This window comes from Gopherus flavomarginatus, chromosome 24, assembly GCF_025201925.1.
Source record: "Gopherus flavomarginatus isolate rGopFla2 chromosome 24, rGopFla2.mat.asm, whole genome shotgun sequence".
Classification (NCBI taxonomy): Eukaryota; Metazoa; Chordata; order Testudines; family Testudinidae; genus Gopherus; species Gopherus flavomarginatus.
This window is the reverse complement of record NC_066640.1, coordinates 13,871,105-13,893,177: the sequence shown is the minus strand read 5'-3', so window position 1 is coordinate 13,893,177 and position 22,073 is coordinate 13,871,105. Positions and strand designations below refer to the sequence as shown.

General features: G+C 39.6%; 1 protein-coding gene across 3 annotated transcripts in view; it reads left to right on the top strand.

Moving 5' to 3' along the window:
• GATAD2A (GATA zinc finger domain containing 2A) overlaps window positions 1–22,073 on the top strand; it is a 90,526-nt gene that overhangs the window by 54,523 nt on the left and 13,930 nt on the right. For all 3 annotated transcript variants that reach the window (XM_050934058.1, XM_050934060.1, XM_050934059.1), the window contains exons 4-6: window positions 389–660; window positions 20,613–20,742; window positions 21,296–21,427. In XM_050934058.1, coding sequence (XP_050790015.1) covers window positions 389–660; window positions 20,613–20,742; window positions 21,296–21,427 — 534 coding nt within the window. The remainder of the gene's footprint in view (window positions 1–388; window positions 661–20,612; window positions 20,743–21,295; window positions 21,428–22,073) is intronic.

Below are 22,073 nucleotides of genomic sequence, written 5' to 3'. Positions count from 1 at the left end.
TAAAAAGAAGAAAAAAAATTGCCTCATTTGCATGTGTGGCAAATAAGAAATTCTTCCCCCTTTTTTGATAAACATCCAAACTTTTTTGTTTCAGTTGCATTCCTGTACAATCTCCTGCATTCTGTTAGGAGATATTTTTAGAGTTTACCTTTTACAATTATAGTTGCTTTAAATAAAAAAGAGTTGAGTAACTCCATAGTAGCTTCTGACTAAAATCTACTCTAAGGATAGGGTAAGTAAGCGCACTGCAATACTTCAATTGCTCTTTCAGGATTTCTTCTTTTGCAGCACTATCCTATCTTGGCCTTTTTTGAATTTAACAGTTGATTGATTTTTCTCAAAATGCATTTTACTGATTTCTTCCCGCCTTTTTTTTCTTTCCCCCCAGAGCTTCACAATGACAGAGGAAGCATGCAGGACACGAAGTCAGAAGCGAGCACTAGAACGAGAAATAACCCAAAATGACGTGGACAGTAAAAAAATTAAAATGGACAAAGGACTGTTGGGAACAGACCTAAAGACTGAGGGTGACATTAAAATAAAGACTGATCCTGGAGCTGGGAAAGTCCAAGGATTATTAAAAGGAGGGGAGGTAAAAGCAACTATTAAAGTGGAGGTGCAGACAGGTGAGGAACCTGTTGACATGAGTACCTCAAAAAGGTGAGTGGCTACCTAGAAACTGCTGTTATGTGTCCATAGTTGACCTACCTGTGCAACAAAATGTGGGGAAATAGCCTGTTGAATAGCTCTATAGATTAACACTTGGAATAGACTTTTGGACATTTTAATCTATTGGATGACTAAAAGAGTGAAGTATGTACTCTACCTCTGAAACGGGTTGGTTTGTGTTTCAGTTTAGCATCCCTCTTAAGATCAGCCATGGTGCTGTAGCCTCAAAGAAAAAAAAGTAGCTGTTGCTTGTTCCACCCATCAGTATTGCCATTGTAGCAGAAGCTGTAAAAGATGAATTACTGAAATGAGCAAATATGACCTTGAGTGAAGGAGTGGATGCAAACCATAAAGGGGGCGCACTCTCTCTCTGAGCAGCTGACTCTAGAGATTACTTCCATGTGGTAAGGGCTTCTTGTGTCCATAATTGTGTGGGTGATAAAGGTAAGGAGGGATAGCTTGTCTCTGACTGTTAAAAAGGGAAGTGGTTTTGGTGTATCTTACTGTTGTGTCTTCAGAGCTATTGAGGGAAAAAGTTGGTTTAAAAGTTACTAATGATTTAGGGTGCCTCCATTTTTTTTAAAGTGACTCATCTGATCCCTTTTAAAGGGCTCTGGTTTTGCAAAAGGTAAGTGCCTAGCACTTTTTGAAAATCAGTCCCCTTTTTAATTTAAGATTTCTTAAATTAGACACCTAAAAATGGAAGTATCCAAAATCGTTGGTTGTTTTGGAAAACCTCATCCTTCCTGCACCAGTCTAAGGCTTTTCAAACACACACACATCACATGAAATAAGAATTAAATTAGGAATCTTTAGTACATGGAAACATTTTATTCATAATCACCACCAAAAAAATGGTTTATAGACATTCACTCTGTCTGTCCTCGGGTTCATTATGTGCCAAGACTACAGATCATGTTTTCCTGACTTTTTTTTAGTTTTTGTCGCAAAGTTTAGTCTTGGGGAAAGTCAGTTAACTTTTTGTGTTAGTTTCCCTATCTGCAAAATGGGTTAAATATTCCCAATATTGCTGCAAGTCTGAAAAGTGTATACAGTTATTTCCTTCCCTGATAAGTGCTATAGAAGTGTAAATTTATTAACTTTTCACATGTTGGAACAGAAACTTGACATTCCTGTCAAGTATGCAAATTCTCCTATTAAATGTATTTTGTCCCCCACTCTAGCTTAAAAAAAGTACAGGAAAAACTGATATGCCCTTAAACTCCATAATTGTAACTAGTCTATGAATTATTCAGGAGCAGAGGAAAGCTGCTGCTTATAACAATGAATTTGTCCCAATGTCACTTTCAGCAATATATCCAATATACTAGGTTTCATTTAGTAACTTGGATTGACTGAAAATTCTTTGACGTGTTCTGCTTCTTCCATAAACTTACTGGTAAAAGTTTCAGTGTGGTGGCATCTTCAGATTTTGTTGTGCAAAGTGATATTTAGGATGTATTTGTATGTCTGATGAAAATTGTGTTGATGATTTTCATACAATATCCTTTAGGGAGGGGTACTACTGTAGATAGATGGCTCCTATGTAAGGGAATCACTTTTCTGTTTCTCAAAGAATGAGAGGAGGTGGCAGGACCAGGTGCTAAATAAGGGTAAACCTTTTTCAGAAGATAGTAACGCCTTTTGTGGCATTATCACTTCATGTCAACTAGCATACTTCGTTGTCCCTAGCATAGTTGTGTCCAGTTCTCTTAAAGGGGAAAGCATAGTCTAGTGGTTAAAACACAAGGCTGTAAACTGGACAGCCAGGGTTCTGTTCCTCGCTCTGTAACAAACTTCCTGTGTAAACCTAAGCACATCACTTTAAAGGGACAGTGTCTGCTAAAAGTCTAGTGAATTTTTTTTAATATTTGATTTTTCATGCGACACTTGCCCCTGAGTCCCCTTGACGATTTTTGTGGCTGTATAAATACACTTTCCAGTCTTTTTGATAAATGTCTTTCTGCTCCCCCTTTGTGGTGTGGGGAAAAACCTATACAAACTAGACTTAGAGAGGGAAGAATCCATGCTCAGCTTCCTAGAGACCATCTGTTCCTATTTAGAAAACCTGAGACACCCCTTCATTGTATAGTATCTCTGCTGCAGCAAATGATGGTAGGATTTTTCTGTTTTCTAAATGGGAGGGAAGGCTTACCTGTATAAGAATGTCCCTGTGTTGGAGTCCTAATCCAAAACCCACTGAAGTTTTGATGGGAATCTTTTAGTTGACTTCAATGGGATTTGGATAAGGTCCTAGATTACCAAGTACAGATAGGATAGGTTATGATTGTATTGTTTTGACCATGTTTTTTAAGTGCAGGAGTAAAATATTGACATTTCTTACATAAGGAAGATGAATCTGAACAATTCTGCAGACTTTACAAGTAGTATCTCTGCCTCCATGCTCCCCACCTCTCTGTCCAACATAGATGATGACAATTTCTTAATCTTTCAAGATGTGATGTAGGGCATGTAGATGGCAATCAAGACAGATATCTGGGCACATAGAGGATCTTTACATCTTGGCAAGTGCAATAGCTGATCTAATATGCATGATTTCACTGAATAAATTTGATCCCTTGCTTATCTTTTTTTAAAAAGGTATCATTTTTGTAGATAACTACATGGCATTTTGGTGAAAGTCTCTTGAAGTTTCAAATCGAGACTCTTAATTTGGGACTCAGCTTTCCATATTTTCCCAATCTTCTGATGTGTATGAACCCATAAAGCTGTTTATACAAGACTTGCAGCCCTTAAAACATTTGAGTTTTGAGAGGTTAAAGAGAACTATTTCTTAAAGTGATTGTTTTACTGTACTGCTAAACTTTCTGCTTTGGTAAATTCATAATCAAAAGCCAAAATACTGTACATTACTAAACAACTTTGGAAGTTACTTCATTGAAGATATATTTTTTTTTTCAAGAGTGTTTGTTGATCATTAGGTTTACCTGTTCTGCAGCAGATTATCCATTCTTTCTTTGTGAATCCATTGATTGGCTTTTTAAGATTTGAAATCTGAACTTGAAGACTCGAACTTTTTTTTTAAATTCTGTGTAAGTTTTCTGACTTTAATCTTAATGTTTATTTTTAAGATTAAAGGAAATTAAAAAATACTATTTTGGCATCACAAAATGTGCTCAACAGAAGTCTGGTGGTGGTGAAACCTTGTGATGAGGCCACACAAGGCCAACCCAAAGTGTTGGGGGGGTAAGGGGGTGTTGCAGCAGTGTATCTAGCTCTGCTTAGCTTGCATAGGTGGATCTGACTTATTACAGAGAATAAACTGAGGAAAGTGACTTGAGTGTTTGCACTCTTCTGATTAAAGTCACATGTGGCATTCTACTGTGGATGTTGCAAAATTGCAATGTAGTCATTTTACAGATATGTTGATTTAGACAAATAAGCATTAATGAGTGGGAGGACAACATTTGACAGTATTTGGCTGAAGTCAACTCTTTAGAGATGAACAAAGTAGTTAATAGTAATTAGTCACGTTTAACAACACCTCATACATTTGTGGTGTGTTGTATGGTTGCGATCAAGTTTTGTGGTGTTTTTTTGCTCAAGTTCAGCCATAACTTACCAGATTTCTTTCAACATCATTTGAGCTAGCATTCAACCAAAAACAGTAAGTGCAGTTTTCCTGAACAGAATTGTAGCACCTAGGGCAAGAGAACTGGAAGTGTCCCTCTGAGGTGTGGCATCTTCTGGACTACAGAGCATCAACTGTGTGTAAACTCAAGTACATGACACTGCTCTAATGTTAAAAGACGCTGTCAGCTTTGTAACCTGCATTTCAGTGAAATGTGTGTTTTACCTACTGTAGTTACAAATAACTAAGAGTGCTATAGCTTAAAGAAGTTAGAAAGAAAAACAGTTTTCTGCTGTCTTCGGTTTGTTTGGTGACTTCAACAGCAGTGTGTGTGTAAAGTAATCAGTTTGACCAAAAAGTAGTTTAAGTTAAACTTCCTTGCTCATCTTGTAGCAGTTTTGTATTGTGTTTGTCCCCACCTACTCGCCTTTGCAAGAAACACATATACAGACATCAGCAGGGGAACAACAAAACACTTACTTTCTTAAAGTTTTTTTTTTAAAAAAAACAACAAACCCTCAAGTTGTCAGTGGGCTCAATATAGTAAGTTTATGTGACTGATACATTTGTAGATAGCTTAGCATGTCACAAAACTTTGCAAGGAGGTAAGAAGCTGTAGTGCCAGAAAGGAATTAGTATGGCTGCAAACTAAGGCAAAGCTGGAACATAACTATATCTCAAAGGCTCAATAGAACACTTAGTACCTTTTTAACGCTGCCTTTTAAAAAAAGTTTTAACAAATAGCATTAAAAAAAACTCTTACCATCTCCTTCTTCCCTTTTTCGCATTTTCCTTTCTCCTTAAAGTGTGCCTGAATGTATTCCTTCAGACATTACTCCACCATCTTAATGTTTCACCTGAGTTTCAGTTTGTGTATATTTAAAAAAAAAAGTTTAATGGAATTGACTTGTTCTGTGACGTATTATGGTAGCAATGAGTTTCAAAACTCCATACATGATCTATATTCTCTTGTATCTCCACACACATCATTTAGCAACAAATACAAAACAAATGGTACATTCACTGAAGTAAATCTCTAACTGAGAAGTGTAGCTAAAACTAAAAATAATTATTGAATCACTTCTCCTTAATCCTGTGAGCCCTTATGTTCCACTCGGCTCTATAATATCCTGAGGTGGTTTGGTTGTTCAAAACACAATTTTTCCTTCAATCAAAATGAAAGTGTGGATGAGCTGTACAGTTTGCATTTCATGTAGTGGAGGCTAAAGTCATTGATACCCTTAGCAGCAAACTTATTTTTAAATTGCCTCCTGACACGCCCTCTGTTTTTTAAGATCCTGCTTTCTTAAAATTATGTGCAGACTGGCTGGCTTTAGCCACTGCGTGTTTGTTTGTCTAAATCAAGGGTCGGCATCCTTTCCGAAGTGGTGTGCAGAATCTTCATTTATTCACTCTAATTTAAGGTTTCGTGTGCCAGTAATACATTTTAACGTTTTTAGAAGGTTTCTTTCTATAAGTCTATAATATATAACTAAACTATATTGTCGTATGTAAAGTAAATAAGGTTTTTTTAAGTGTTTAAGAAGCTTTGTTTAAAATTTAAATTAAAATGCAGAGCCCCCTGGACCGGTGGCCAGGACCTGGGCAGTGTGAGTGCCACTGAAAATCAGCTCGCATGCCGCCTTCAGCATGCAAGCCATAGGTTGCCTTCCCCTGGTCTAAATGAAAATTGCCAGGAAAAATGAGGGTGGGGAATTTGAAGGCTTCCCAGCAGTTATGGCTTTCTTCCAACCAGCCCATCCTAATCTGTATACAGCGCCTTTTATTTCAGGATTTACTTAGATATCTTCCAGGGGAGCAGGTGTTGATGTAAGTTGCTGTTGTCTGAGAACTGCAATGAGTAGTTCTGGGAAAATCACATTAGTCAGCAGAGTATCAAGTCATTCTTTTGTTATATAGTGAAATGTAAAATAACTACATATTAAACACACAGATGTCAGGATTACATTAAAGTTAGCGTAATGGTTGTGGTCTGAACTGCATTATGTGAGACATGGCAATAAATTCCCAGCCCTTCCCCTACACCGCTGCCCATGCTATTTGGGAAAAGGAAATAATTTTATCGTTCTCAAATACCCCCTCCATAGGAGTGGTATACAACTCTTGTCTTGGATAGATGGTTGCTGCAATATGGGCTCTTAATTGTGAGGGAAATAGAAGGGTTCTAAAAACTAAGATGGAAACGTGGAGCATACATAGAGAAGGAGGGGAGAACCGAATTAAGGTCAAGTCAAACCCACAAATGTATGAAATTCTGAATGAAAACAATATGCTTAACCCAGCACCTTTTGTATGTAAGTAGTTCGGAGTACAAAAAGACCTGGAGTTTGTTTCTCTGGGAGTTGTCTTAATTTTTATCTGACAGGGCTGTATGGTACATGCTCTATTGTATTGTTCTGCTTCATTATGTACAGCAGACTGGCAACAAAATTAAATGTACAAAAATTGTGATCCTTGAAGTGTCTGCACACAGCACTTCCAAAGAACAGGAGTTTAGTAAAACTCTGCTTCCCTAGTGATATAGCTAATAGCAGAGCATGGTGGAGAGCAATAATAGTATGGTGCATGTGGGAAGTGAAGATCCCAGAGTGACAGTAGGAAGAGAAGGGCCGGTAGTAAAGAGGGAGAGAAATGAAAGAGGATATATAACTAATACGTAAAAACTTTTTTGAACAACCATTTAATGGCCATGTTTACAACTGCACCTTGTGCTAGGCATACTGTGTAGAATTTAAAATAAAATCTTCTCAGTACCATAGTCTGGGTCCTTTTTTTTTTTTTTTAAATTTTAATGCCTCAAGCATGCTGTACTTTTGCCCAAGGCTGTCTGTTGGCCACCTTAGCATACTGCATTACATGCTGTACTTTTTCAAAATAGGATACTTTGTTTTGTTTCAAAAAAGAAACTTTTAAAATGGGGCAAGTCCAGTGATGGTGCTTTACCCTATTGAACAAAAAAACCAGAAACCACTTCAATTAGGCTATTTCAGGCTTGATACAATATTAAGAAACACTACTTTAAACATAGTTCTTGTTAAACTGGCTTCCTGCTCTGGTCAGCCACTGTGCATGGGGCCAGCCTATGCTAGAACAGTGTCTCTAGAATGTGTTCTCAAGCACACTTTTAACACAGTGCACTGTGGCTAACCAAACCACGTTGGTAACTGGTTTAGCTGGAACTGTGTGTAATATATGGCTGCTGGCCCAGTATAAATTGGGTCTCCATATTTCCAGTTTACTTCATGTACAATGTGGCCTATTTCTCTACCAAGACTCTCAAATAGATTGTATGTTGTGAGGTTCTGGTACAAAACAGCTAAGTTAAAGGATGCTGTGGAAAACCTGATTTACAGGTTTCTTGCTTTTGTGAGTTTGTCTGCCTTATTTTAAAATGCAAGGCCAGCTCCATTAAATCTAATTTTTTGGGTGTGTAGGGATGGGAAAGGAGTAAACTTTACTGATGTTTTGTTTCAGTATTTATTGTACCACTGCATCCCAAGACTTGCTTTGACATTTTGGATTAATTTTTAGGCATTATATCTCCAAAAACTCACTTAATGTAGTTCCTTGTTATCTTCTGCCACCTTCCTCGTACATCTCCACAGCCCCCAAAGACACTGGAGATAGGAGAGGTTGTTGGGTGGAATAAGAGGTGGGGGAGAACATGTTCCATATTTCAATATATAATGTTGCTGGGGGGTAGGCATTACTCCTGAGTGAAAGTTACTCTGAGATCTCATTTACTTCCTAGTAGGAGAAGATGTATTGCTCAGATGTCATGGAATTCTAGATCACAGGATGAGAGAAATTACACATTCTGCAAATTGTTTTATGCTTACAGTCTGAGGTTTTTTCAACTTTTTGTTTCATGCCACATGCCATCATGGCATGAGTTGTATGAACCAGTTAATAATGTAACATAAAGCCCAATCTGGTTAAGTTATCCGTTAATTCTGGGTTGCTACTTAGCTCCTATTTTTAAAATCTGGGCTCTGAATTGAAAAAAGAGATGCTTTTGGCATTTTTGTTATGTTAAATCCACTGTAATTGGTTTGTCACTCTTGGTGTCCATTTCATTATTACCCTGTACAAGATGGACTGTGAGGAACTGGTCCCTTTAACTCTTCTAGGCTTAATTTAAAGGGGTAGATTCAGCTCTTATGTCCTTAATACAGGGGAATGGTTCTCAGATAACGGCCACATTGGGTCAGAGCACAGGTCCACCCAGCCCAGTATCATGTCTGCTGACAGTGGCCAATGCCAGGTGCTTCAGAGGGAGTGAACCTAACAGGTAGTGATCAAGTGATCTCTCTCCTGCCATCCATCCCCACCCTCTGACAAACAGAGGCTAGGGACACCATTCCTTACCCATCATGGCTAGAAGCCATTAATGGATTTAACCTCCATGATTTTATCTAGTTCTCTTTTAAACTCTGTTATAGTCCTAGCCTTCACAACCTCCTCAGGCAAGGAGTTCCACAGGTTGACAGCGTGCTATGTGAAGAACTTCCTTTTATTTGTTTTAAACCTGCTGCCCATTAATTTCATTTGGTGGCCCCTGGTTCTTATATTGTGGAAACAGGTAAATCACTTTTCCTTTTTCACTTTCTCCAATAATGTGCCGCTTTAAGAGAGCTGTGTATACTTACACAAGGCTGAATTTGACCTAGTGACCTTCAAAGAAGATACTTTATTGCCACTATAACATAGCAAAGCAAAAATAATCCCAAAACAACCCAATCTCAAGCAGAGTTTTGCATTACCTGAAAAGAGAGCTGCCAATCTGTTATATGGAAGATGTTCAGATGAACAGTAGTAAAAAATCATGAGTTCTGTATTAAGTGGCATTTCATGGTCCATGTCACTGAGTGCTTCAAAAATTACTATTTGCATTGCAATGGTGACATTTTGAATGAAGCCTTCTTGAATGGAGAAGCAGAGGGATCCAGGATACCCAAGATCACTGTTTTTTACAAATTGCTTCCTAGCTGAAGTGATTATCCCATGTTTTTTGGGTTTTTTAACTTAAACTAAAACTACCAAAATTATTTTTCTCATACTGTGAAACTAGTCATTTTGAGGGTTAAAAATGCCTCTTTTTGATAGTATAGGTTTTACTGAAGGAACTTTATGCCATGTAACAACATACCACAAGGCATCGTTTGTTTGATGGTTGGTTGTTTCTTTGTGGGGGAGAGGATGGGGTTTAGATCAGAATTTTTAAGCAGGTAATATGGCCAGCTGGTGGAAGACATTTGGACTCTTGAATTTTGGGTTACTTCTTGTAACATGCATCTTGCTACAGAGCTCATCTCTCCCATGCTGCAACTTGTGACTTTCATGTTCCCAGCCCCTTCTTTTACTTCCACTGCAGGTCAACAGTTAAGTGTAATTTAGAAACAAATAAGGGGTAGGTTTTAAAGTGAGAAGGGATGTTAGTTGGAAGAGTAACTGAAATTGCATTTTGTGGCACTGTTAGGATCTGGATCATCCTGGCACAGTCCATTTTGGACTATGCTTCTGTACTTGTCTGTGGAGACCAGCAGACTAACTTGCTAAATTGTTAAAAGGTCTTGGATCTCTTCCAATAATGTGCCATTAGGTACGGTATAGTTACCACTGACTCTCAAAATAGCCTTTCCAGAGGTAGCCCTCCTTTGGAACTGTCATGGTATAATTCCCCACTCTGAACCTTAGCGTCCAAAAGATGGGGTACCAGCATGAATTCCTCTAAGCTCAGTTACCAGCTCAGCACTTGTAGTGCTGCCACCAACCAGGAATTCCAGTGCCTGGTACACTCTGGTCCCCACAAAACCTTGCCCGGGGACCCCCAAGACCCAGTCCCTCTGGATCTTAACACAAGGAAAGTAAACCCTTTCCCCCACCGTTGCCTCTCCCAGGCTTCCCCTCCCTGGGTTACCCTGGAAGATCACTGTGATTCAAACTTCTTGAATCTTAAACAGAGAGGAAAATTCACCTTCCCCCCTCCTTCTCAATCCCCCTCCCAGACTCTCCCTGAGAGAGAAAGTAATCCTAACACAGAGAGAAATTAACCTTTTCTCTCCCCCTTCCCTCCTTTCTCCCCACCAATTCCCTGGTGAATCCAGACCCTGTCCCCTGGGGTCTCACACCAGAAAAAAAACAATCAGGTTCTTAAACAAGAAAAGCTTTTAATTAAAGAAAGAAAAAACAGTAAAAATTATCTTTGTAAATTTAAAATGGAATAGGTACAGGGTCTTTCAGCTATAGACACTGGGAATACCCTCCCAGCCTAAGTATACAAGTACAAATTAAAATCCTTTCAGCAAAATACAAATTTGAACTCCTCCCAGCCAGATACACATTTGCAAATAAAGAAAACAAACATAAGCCTAACTCGCCTTATCACCTAGTACTTAGTATCTTGAATCTATAAGAACCTGTATCAGGGAGATTGGAGAGAAACCTGGTTGCACATCTGGTCACTCTCAGAACCCAGAGAGAACAACCACCAAAATCCAACAGCACACACACAAACTTCCCTCCCTCAAGATTTGAAAGTATCCTGTCCCCTGATTGGTCCTCTGGTCAGGTGACAGCCAGACTTACTGAACATGTTAACCCTTTACAGGCAAAAGAGACATTGAAGTACTCCTGTTCTATTAACCCTTAACTATCTGTGTTTGACAGGAACTAAACTTAATGTACTTATTCTCCCCCAGATCCGATGACTCCGCTGTTGTCTTTTCTTTTCTCCATCTCGGCTCTCAGCATAAGCTTGTAGCCTGCTGCTTCCTTGTATTTCTCAGTTTAGCCTGTTATCTAATGCTCTACAAATGTAGTTGATTAATATAATCTTGTGTTGGGGACCATGATCAAAAAGCTAAATCTCAGAAGAGCATCACCATTAATGATGTTTCATATACACACTCTAATAGGTGCAAGCACAACTTGTTCCATTTGCTTAACATTCCATAGACGCAGGGTTTCCTGACCCCTGCCATAGAGTTGAAAAGGGTCTATTCTTGACCTCTTAGGAGGAAAGAGGGAGCCATTACAACAGTTGTCTGTCACAAGGTACTTTGGGCCTCAGATCTTCAAGACAAAAGCATAATTAATCTGCCTCTGTCCCAACTAAATGTAAGAGAGCCTCCAAGAATAGACTTTGCCATCATAAGTCTATTGAATTGGATGACCCTCTCTCTGTTCTTTACTGAAGTCAACAAATGCAGATTGGCCTTGTTGGGAGTTGTGCTTTTTGTCTAAAGAGCAGTTGTCTACCAAATTTCTGCTGGAGGAGCGAGGAGACTCTAGGATGCTTTGGATTGATCTTTCTTCTTGTAAAACAAATATGTCTAACTCTAAAATGTTCGGATGGATGTAAGTTAGAGGGAGGGTGGCCTCTAGCCTTAGATAGTGAGCTGTGACTTGGGTAGTCTGTATTCTCTTTCCAGCCCCCTCACAGACTTTGTATGAACTTTGGCAGATCTGGGGAAATTGAAGCACACTATCTGTAAAATAGAAATAATAATTCCCAACCTCAAAGGGGTGTTCTGATCATAATTTTTTTGCAGGCACTGTGTATTATGATGCCAAGTATTGGGGGTAGCTGTGTTAGTCTGTTTTTGTGTATTATGATAACTGTCATAGGCATTTCTATCAGTGAACAAAAATGGATAAGATTTTTTTTTCAAAGCAGTCCAAAAGGATTTAGATGCATCTTCTATGAATGGAAGCTATGTGTCTAAACCACCCAAATTGCTTTTTAAAATCTTAGCTGGAAGCTCCATTCCTTTCAGCATCTCAAAAATTTTACAGGATGTCTTTCCCAGAAGCATTTTGGAAGCAGTTGGATGTAGAGAGGTCCACACAAGACAGAGGTTCAAAAAGAAGGCTTAACAAACTCTTTGTATGATGTCTAAGAGCATGTTTTAGTTGCTGTAACCCCGTAGATAGCTGTATATTCATTTCTAGGCAGATGAAAATAGATCCATCCTCCTGAGCCTGGCTTCTAACATGGAGACCAATGGATGGGAACACAGAAGCTGGTCTAAAGAGGCTTTATAAAACCACCTGGGAGCATTATAGAACTTTCAGCTAAAGGGTCTGGCTCCAGAGACTAAAGATTCACTGTCTCTGTGTTCAGTGTCGTAGCTGGCAAGGTGTTGATACTCTGTGTGTGTGTATTTCTCGCACACTCACGCGTTAGAGTATAGCAAGCCTTTTTTTAAGAGGAAGACTATACTATGAAGATCTAGTCTGGATTCATACACTTCACAATCTTTTGCACTGTGGTCCACAGTGTAATTGGTCACGTTGAGGTCTGAATAGATGTGCCAACCATGATACGAAAGATAAGCTTATTTTGGGTCTGTGAGCAAAACTTATTGCAAAATACTGCTGAGAAGTGGTATTCCACGAGATCTGCAAGGTCTTATATCATCAGAATTAAATCGCTCACCCATAAATAAACACTGTGTAGATTTGTATTTTATTTTATTGGTACTGTAGAAGGATTCCTAAGTGTTTAACTTTCTGTAGAACAATAAAGTCTACCTACCAATTTGGACTTGTTTAGCAGAATTGGAAAAAGCAGGTTTCTAGTCAGTTAGATTTACTGTGTAGATTGGTGGGTTTGTTTCTTTTAAATGAGGTGTCTTAAAATCAGGACACTAGAGAGGAAAAAGCCCGATTTTAAAATGTCCTCAGTCCTTCAAATTAAAAAGATAACCAGGTTATTCTGCTGTAGGTTGTCATTACTTGTATTTCAATTTCCATCAGTTGACAGAATAATTAGTACTAAATGTATAAACTTGGGGGAAAAAAAATTTAACAGGCAAATGATCCTTTCTCAGCTGCTCTCTTGCTCCTGTAAGAGAAATGAGGAAAGTTTGAGACCAGTAATATTAGCTGAACAAATAGGAGGAAGTGGAATATGTAGTGTGGTGACTCACAACAGTGCCAGTTTTGTATAAATATCAGCCATTTTGTAACATAACCTGGGGGCTGGTGGTGAGGAAATTGCTTAGATTTTAGGGGAACATTTTAAAGGGCAGGGAGGTAATGGTTAGCCAGTGGTGGGGCTTGATACAACTTAAAATTAAAAAAAAACAAAAACAAAAAAAAATTCGCTGTCTCCATTGTCTGTCTGTCTAAAGGAGGATGGTCCTGATTACAAAGCCAGAAGTTGTGAATTACCATTTTTTTCCCCACACCAAACCCCAATTCAAAAATTAGAGCAGCTAACCCACAAAACCGACAAATGCCTGCAACTTTTATGTAGTGAGTATTTAATAAAAGCCTCTGAACATGGAATCTTCATTTTTAATGCTTTGGGATTTATATGGCTATGATCTACTTTAAACCATTATTCAAAAAATACCCAAAACCAAAGGTGTGAATGTTACAATGTGTGTGTGTCCATCCCCCTGACAAATGTAGCTTGTGTAATGAACGCTCTAGAAGACCATGAACTTAAATGGAGGTGTATGTTGGTAGAGTCTCTGAAAGGGGAGTGTTTTCATTACACTTCACTTCTCCAATGTCCAAAATTGCTATTCACGATAACAAGGCAATCTGATTTCCAATCCTGTTTCTTGGTTACTCTTGCAAAGCTGTGTGTGAAGCCATTCTTTGGATAGGTAGAAGGGATGGAGACTGTGAATGATTACTTTTTCTTTTGATATCCATGTGATCAGTTTTAATATGGGGCCCTCTTTTGTGTGGATTTTGTTAACTGTTTTTAACTATGAACTTTAAATTATCTTCTCCCAGCTTGGAACCTGTAATGCCTGCTTATCTTACTGTCTTAATCTTGTCAACAAGTCACTTGATTTTTCAAAGATATTTTGATATCCAAATAACCATGATGAACACACATCTAGAGCAAAATGTAGTCTGTAGAAATTTCATCCTTTTCTAACCAGCATATGCTGTTAGTGGATCTGATTAAAGAATTGTTCTACTGTAATAATTCTGTTACTCGTGGTCTTTCAATAATTTCTACTTTGCTTTCTCATTCTCACCTGGCCTAAAAAGTAGAAAAGAACTTGTGTCAAAAAAACCACCCTTTGAGATTTTTTAATTTTTTATTATAAGTGACTACTTGAAACTTGCTTCCATGACTAAATAGATAGACTTTTAAAAAGCCATAATGGACTACTGATGTGTATTTTCAGAGTTTGAAGCAAAGCAGCAAATCAACTATGAAAGTTCTTAAACTTTAAAAAGTAGTAGAGTAGTTGAGCATAACTCATTCTTGTACTGTTAGGTGAATGTTTGTTTTTTTTCCTATTGTGCAATATATGATGCTTTTTATTAATAGTCTTAAGTGGGCAGCTGATCCAGGAAGTTTCTATAGTGCAAGGGCAGCCCCTTAAGTTTAGTCTGCTCCATTTTCTTACAGCACCTGAACCCTACCTCACTTCGTAAAATGAAGGCTATGTGTCACAAGCCAGTTTGAACTGGCTGTTGCTATGGTTTTCACAGTGGAAGGAACAGTTAAAGGGTCACATGTCCAGTGAGGGAAATGCCTTTCTCACATGACTTTGGTGGCCTGATTAGAATACAGGAAGTTAGCTCCCTGCTAGCTGTTATGATGCTGTGATAATTGATGGGGTGACATCACCCTTGCTACATGTACATATTGATTATTCTTATGCCTGCTTGCTTTGAGAATTGAATGGTTAAAACAGGACCTTATGAGCTCTGTCAATGCACTATTCTCTGATTAGCAATGTTGTCTTGAATTCAACTTCCTTTTGACAAATCAGGTTTAAGTATCTTCTGTTTTTAAATGTGGCTAATCGCCTCAGAGTGATTCAGCAGACTTAAGTCTGCCAACAGAATTCTTCCAAACTACAATTGTTTCATACCCAAATTTGTGCCATATTTTGTCCCCTTGTGGATGGCGTTAGTGGGGATAAGACCTTCTCCAAGAGGATAAAAAGATAATCCTTTCATATCAGTGTTGGGTGTAGAAGTCCGAACTTGGTTCAGATGGGTTCAGTTTTCCTAAATCACATCTGTTGGTCCTCACATAGAGATTTTGCAAAAACAGATAGTGTGTCAATCACCGTAAACTTTCAGTGGCCCAGCTTACTACTTAGAAGCTTACCTAAGTTGTTTCTTTCACAGCTACAGAAACTGATAGTGAGTAGTCTGATTTACTTTCATTTTACAAAATTGTGTTTAATTTTCAAGGTTGTATGACTTCAAATAGTTTGACTTTTCTGGTGGGCGATAGAGAATTTCTGTTCTGCAACACTATGTTCATAGCCATAATAACTACAGTCTGTATGGCACCTTGTGGCAGTACACTTGTTGAAGGCAGTTACACGAGATACTTATAAAAAGGTGCTTGCATAGCTTTTACCCCATGCAGAAGCATAATCTATAAAATAATAAGCGGGTAGAGTTTGAGAAGATCTATTGTATCTTTTAAAATATGTGGATTAGGTTTAGCTACATGAAAAACTCCACCTCTTCAAGGTTAGATTACCTAAGTAATGAGATTATTGCCTTGGTTAAGTGTTCTTTAAAAATCATTTTCAGGTGATTTTTTTTTTCACACTTCTTAACAGGATGGGTTAAAGTCATATGATGTTACTTGAGATGATGTATTTTAGACTTTGTCTATACTGAGACCTTTTTAACTGGAGTCTCTTGATGGCAAGGGCTCTTAATTTTTCTCTCCCTGTCTGTCTTTTTAGTCAGGGCAACCAATTTAGTCTACCTTAGTCAGAGAAAAGCTCAGGCTTTAAAGCTTTCACCTGTACCCCTGATGGTTATTTTTAAACCCCTTCAGAGTTGAAAGATTGGTTCACTGTGCCCCCTAGAGGAAACTGAAACTCATTTTCTGCTCCTTTTCTACCAAGGTGGACAACTGCATTAAATGCAGTATTGAATGTATGGCTATAGCTGAGATACCAAAGACTGCTTTTCATAGTTTTCAGAGAACTGTTAGTTTGAACTGGCATGGCTTTTACTGAAGGTGTCGTTTACATTAGTACTTAGCTTATCAATAGTGGTACAGGAATATCGCTACAGTAAAGGTACTGTGCAGCTGTGAGGTTAATCTATCCCTGTTCTGAGGGTATTAGTGTCTTCATCTGGTACATAATAGAAACAAAGAAGAAACATTTTAAGTACCTGGATTCTTCAGGTAACTTCTATATATTAAAAAAGGTTCTACAGTTAACTCCAGAAGCTGTAATTTAAGGAGAGGAGAAACTGCCTCATTTTTAAGAGAACATAGGGCTAACTTTTCATGTTTCCAGGTTGCGAATTAAGGTAATTTTCACCCTGGAGTACAGATTAAAGGTAGTTAAGTGCATAACCTTGCTGCACCAAATTTTTTTTTTTTTTTTTTTAATGGATGCCTGTATATTTGCTTCATTTGGCTTCACTGTTTTAATTTATTGTTTTGGTTTGTGTCTCAAATTCACTTGGCAGGTTTAATCTGGTCAGCAATAATGCATTGAGAAATTACTTCATTTACAGGATACTTATTGAAAAGTCTTTCATTGTATTCTTGTCGTTTTTGTTAGGGTTTGTAACATAAGTTTCTTAAGATGTATAATCACTTTAGAAGAGTACTTATCCCATAAAAAATATAAGTTCAAGTGTTTGCTCATGTCTATTCCACATTAGGGATGTGTGCTCGCCACGTGTACCGGTGCCGGAAATTCTTCCCTCAGCGGTATCCGTAGGGGGGTGGTTCTGGTGCCCTCTGGAGTGGCGCCTGCATGGCGCAGTATAAGGGATGCTGCCAGCTCCCCCCACCCTCAGTTCCTTCTTGCCACCGGTGACAGTGCACGGAATGTTCGCTTCTCTTACTAGCGTTGCTTAGGCTTTGTTCGTACAAACTAGAATTCTTGTAAAATTAGTGTACAAAGTTAGTAATAGTTTTCTTAGTCTTGTCAGGAACTTAGCCAGGGGATGGGGGTATGCCCTGGTCCCCAGGCTTTAAGCCCTGCAATCACTGCAGACAGCCCATGCCCTTGAGCTTTCTGAATAGTAGCTGTCTCAGGTGCCTTGGTGAAGGGCACATAAGTGAAAAATGTTGAATCTGCAAATCCTTTAAACCTAGGACCAAGAGAGTGTGGGATCAGACTCAAAGTGCTTCTGATGGAGTCTGGCACACTCCAGTCTCAGAACAAAGGTCCAACTCAACACCCAGCACCGCGTCATCGGTGCATAGTGCCTCGCCAGCACCATCCACGAGCCAGCACCAATCCATGGCCCCAGCCACGAGGTTGAAGAAGGGCGATAGGGGACAGTGTCCTACTTCCCACAAGGGGAAGGACAGGGCTGGGAGCGAGCCAAGAGCCGCGTTGGGCAGCTCATCTGCCCCATCAGGAAGTCGGCCTTCAGCTCACGTCGAGCAATACAGCCAACCCCATTCCTTGCCTGGAAGACCAGACACAGAGGTGGGCCTTCATCAGCTTCAGATGCTGTCGACGCCTGAAGTGCTCCAGGCTGGGCAGGAGATCCCGATGATCCTGGTGCCGCCCACACTGGCCCTGGCAGTGCCCGGACCTCAGGGTAAGCCCGCCTTGGGACCTTTCCAGCCGCCCTCACCTCAGTGGTACTGCTCCCCATCATGGGGGACATCCTGCCACTGTTCACTCCCTCACATTCTTCAGTGCAGTCCATCTTGGACTACTTACTGCAACTCATGACCTAGAGTCTGGTGCATTCTTCTATTAGAATGCACCTTGCAGCCATCTCCGCATTCCACCAGCCAATCCAAGGACAGAGTCTTTTCTCACGACATGACTGTCAGGTTCCTGAGGGGCCTCGAGAGGCTTTACCTGCAGGGCTGGGCCCCTGTCCCACAGTGGGAACCTCAATCTGGTCCTCTCCAGGCTCACTTGCCCGCCTTTTGAGCCGCTGGGCTCTTGCTCCCTTTTGTACTTGTCCTGGAAAGTCACTTTCCTGGTGGTGGTGACGACATCGACGAGAGTAGTCTCAGCGATTTAAGGCCTTACACAGTGTTTTATAAGGACAAGGTCCAGCTGTGGCCCCACCCAGCCTTCCTTCCACATGAGCGAGGATGTGTTCCTGCCTGTGTTCTGTCCCAAGCTGCACAAGACTGCTGAGGAGAGGCATCTGCACACACTGGACATCTGGAGGGTCTTGGCTTTTTACTTGGAGCATACCAAGCCTTTCCGTACATCAACCCAGCTCCACACGTTTACGTCTCATTATGCCATCACTCAGCAAGCCAGAGACGACACTGGGTTCAGCAGAGCTGTATTACAATCTAAACAGCTGTGAACTCCTATCCACCACCACAGGAACTGCTTGGAGTCGCCTAATGTGGAATGGACATGAGCAAGTACTTGAAGAAAAGACAGTTACCTGTCCGTAACTGGTGTTCCCCAAGATGTTGCTCATGTCCATTCCGTGACCCGCCCTCCTTCCCTATTGTCAGAGTTTCCAGCAAGAAGGAACTGAGGGTCAAGGGAGCCAGCAGCACTCCTTATACCATACTATGTGGGTGCCAGAGCCACTCCCCTACGGATACTGCCGAGGGAAAAACTTCAGGCACTGGTGCATGTGGCAAGCACAACACACCTAATGTGGAATGGACATGAGCAACACATCTCAGAGAACACCAGTTACAGAAAAGTAACTGGCAGCGTGGGTGGAGGCTATGCTATTGTATTTCAGTAAAAGACCACCTACTAAATCTGCTGCCACCCTTGAGATACTATACACTTGATATCTGAAATCCCTAATCCTAACACCAGTGGGTTAATATAGCTGATCAGCTATATTTTACTAAAGACTCGTTTCAGCCCAAGTTCTTAATTCGCTTGGCAAATGGCCTCTGCTGGACATCCCAAGCCAGGGAGATTTTATAGGCTGTTAGTGTTTGTCCAATCAGAAAGCTGTACAGTGTGGTGGAAAGAATGGTACTGTAGTCTGCTGTTACATTATGCTGCACGGTAATCTGTCTTGGTCCTTTTTTGGCTGGTGTGATTAAAGAACAATGTTCTTGTATGACTATGTTAGAGTTAAAAGGTAGATTAGTTCTCTGAATCCAGCACATGCTAAGATATAGCACATCAAAACAACTGATGACCCTGCTGTCGCTTAAAATTCCAAACAATGTCTCTAAGCTGAAATGAAATGAAGCATAACATCGTATCTGCATCTGGAGAAAGTGTTTCTGTGGGTTTGGATATAAATTGGGCATTTAGGTTGTGAAGACATTTAAGTTGTTAAGTAATAGGGCACCTACTTGTGGTGGTAATAGAATATTGTGCTGTAAAATCTTTAAATGCAAATGCTTTTCTTGTACATGCTGTGTTGCAGTGAATTGTATGTGTAGTGCACCTTTAGTCCTGCTTCAGTAGGATTCTGATCAATAAAATTGTAACTTGGGTGGGGGATAATAACCTAGAAACATTTGTAGTAGGGGAGGGATAAGGAAAGCAACCTGATGGAATGCTGGTCATTGAATACTTGTACAGGCTGAAGAGTTTCAGGCCTTTTGGCATTCAAAGGCCTTTTGGCAGTGAGCAAATGGGATGGGTTTGGATTTAACCTGGGATATAGGCCCTTTCACCTCTAGGTCATTGGTTTACTTGCAGTGTTGGTCACCAGTGACTGAAAGTCATTGCCATCTGCCTTGTGAATAAATTTGCTGACTCGCCCTCCCATTAGGAACCATGTTATCTCCATTGTACAAACTACCACCATGTTCGGCACATCTTTTGGCAGCCTCAACAGAGGCACCAATGATTTAAGCCAGGGGGTTCCCAAACTCTTTTTGCTGGTACAACCCCATTTTAATGAAGTATTTCCTGCTGGGACCCCAGACTGCATTGAGGATACAATTTTGAAGAACAAAATAGCATCCTCTGCCCAACATGACCATGCACACACCATACATGTGAGGTTGTGCTGCAGGAAAGATATCAATTAACTCTACAAAATGGCATCCTCCGCACATTGTGACCTCTTACATAATGGTGCGTGCAAGGTCATGCCATGTCAAGCAAAATGGCATATGCCACAATGCTAGAGATCACGTGACCCCCATCTGCTGATGGTGGTCTGATCTGCATTTGTGATTGCGACCCAGTTTGATAATCACTGATTTAAGGCCTGTTTGTACTCTCATTATGGATATTTCACAAGTAATCGTGATTGTTGTCTTATGCTTACAATCTTCAGATGGAAATTGGAATCTGAGTGTGAACTCTGGTCTTGCATTGGATACGTAACACTTTCTTCACACCTGAGGCATTCAGGGTTACTTTTTTAAAGTGTTACTGGCAGATTAACATTCTTTGCTCTGGGGAGAAGTTCAATGGCCTTGCTTTCTTTTGATTTACAGTGATCTAAAGAGAGAAAAGAGAGTCCCCTCGCCTGATATTATAGTGTTATCAGACAATGAACCTTCGAGCCCTAGAATGAATGGTTTAACAAAAATAGCATTAAGAGAGACCAACACAGAGGCACTCATGGTGAGTCCACATTTTTTGATAAGCTCTAGGCTATGTTACTTAGAAATATTGAAACAGTCACTAGTTATTCTGAGTTGAAGTTGAGACTACAGGATGTAAGATTCAGCAGCTGTGTTCACCTTTTTCATATACAGCTTCATGCAGTTTGAGCTCCTGGGGCTGAGGCTGTATTAAGGGCTGAAGTCAGTCTGTCTGTTTGGTTTCTACTCCTAATATCCTCTCTTGCCCTGCCCCCATACTTCTTCAGAGAAATATATGAAAACTTGTTAGCCACCCATTCAGTATTTAAAATGGCACAGTATTCCCACTTCAGAAGTAGAAACATTTTGTTTAAAGCAAAATGAGCTGTTAATTTTAACAGTTTAGTAAAGGATGAATTTTAAAGCCTGCTTTTGGTTTGAGCTCTTTCTCAGCACTTACTTTATGTCTATACATTCCAGGTGAATGCTATTAGTCCCAACTGAGTTGTTCTGCTGCAGGTTGTTGTTACTTGTACTTTATCTTCTTTTTGTCCTTTCTACCTCACTCCCAAATATCTTAACTGGCCTTACAGAAGAGCAGCCCAGAGGAGCGCGAGAGAATGATTAAACAGCTAAAAGAAGAGTTACGATTAGAAGAAGCAAAACTTGTTTTATTGAAAAAGCTTCGGCAGAGTCAAATACAGAAAGAGACCACTACTCAGAAGGTATTGATTTCCCCACAGACGTTTAACAACTGGTGGTTTTGGTTTCTAAACACTGCCAGCATGGTGGTTGCCATAATTTTGTGGTACCCTGTATAACTCTCAAATCAAAATGTACTGTAACACTAAAGAATATCTCTAATTGAAAAAGCCATTTACTCTAAACATTATGTGAATTTCCTTGTTTCTCAAAACAACCCAGTCCAACAGTAAAAATATAAATGCCTTTTGAGAATGCACTTTAAAAGTTTGTTCTGGTTCCAGTGGTATTCCCCATTTTAAATACAAAAGTTATCTCTTTGGAATCTTTGTATTAACCTTTTCAAAGGTGGTACCCTTTCCACTGACTTTGAATATGCATTTGTAGTGTAAGAGCTTTGCATTATATCCCTTCTTAAAATTATATACAATAGTTTTCCAGAACTTTGCTGTTGAATATATTGGCTCTTCCAAAGTGTGTCATGTCCTCTTCATCTTCATGTTTTTGCTGTTTTTAGTTTTCCTGTTAAAACACTGTAAAACTGTCCATCATTAATCAGTTTTATGCTTTTTAGTTTGAAGACACTGACAGTTTAAGATTGTGTGAATATTGCGCAGTTAAAATCATTAAAAAACAAATAATCTGAATTCTTAATAGAATATTTTCCAG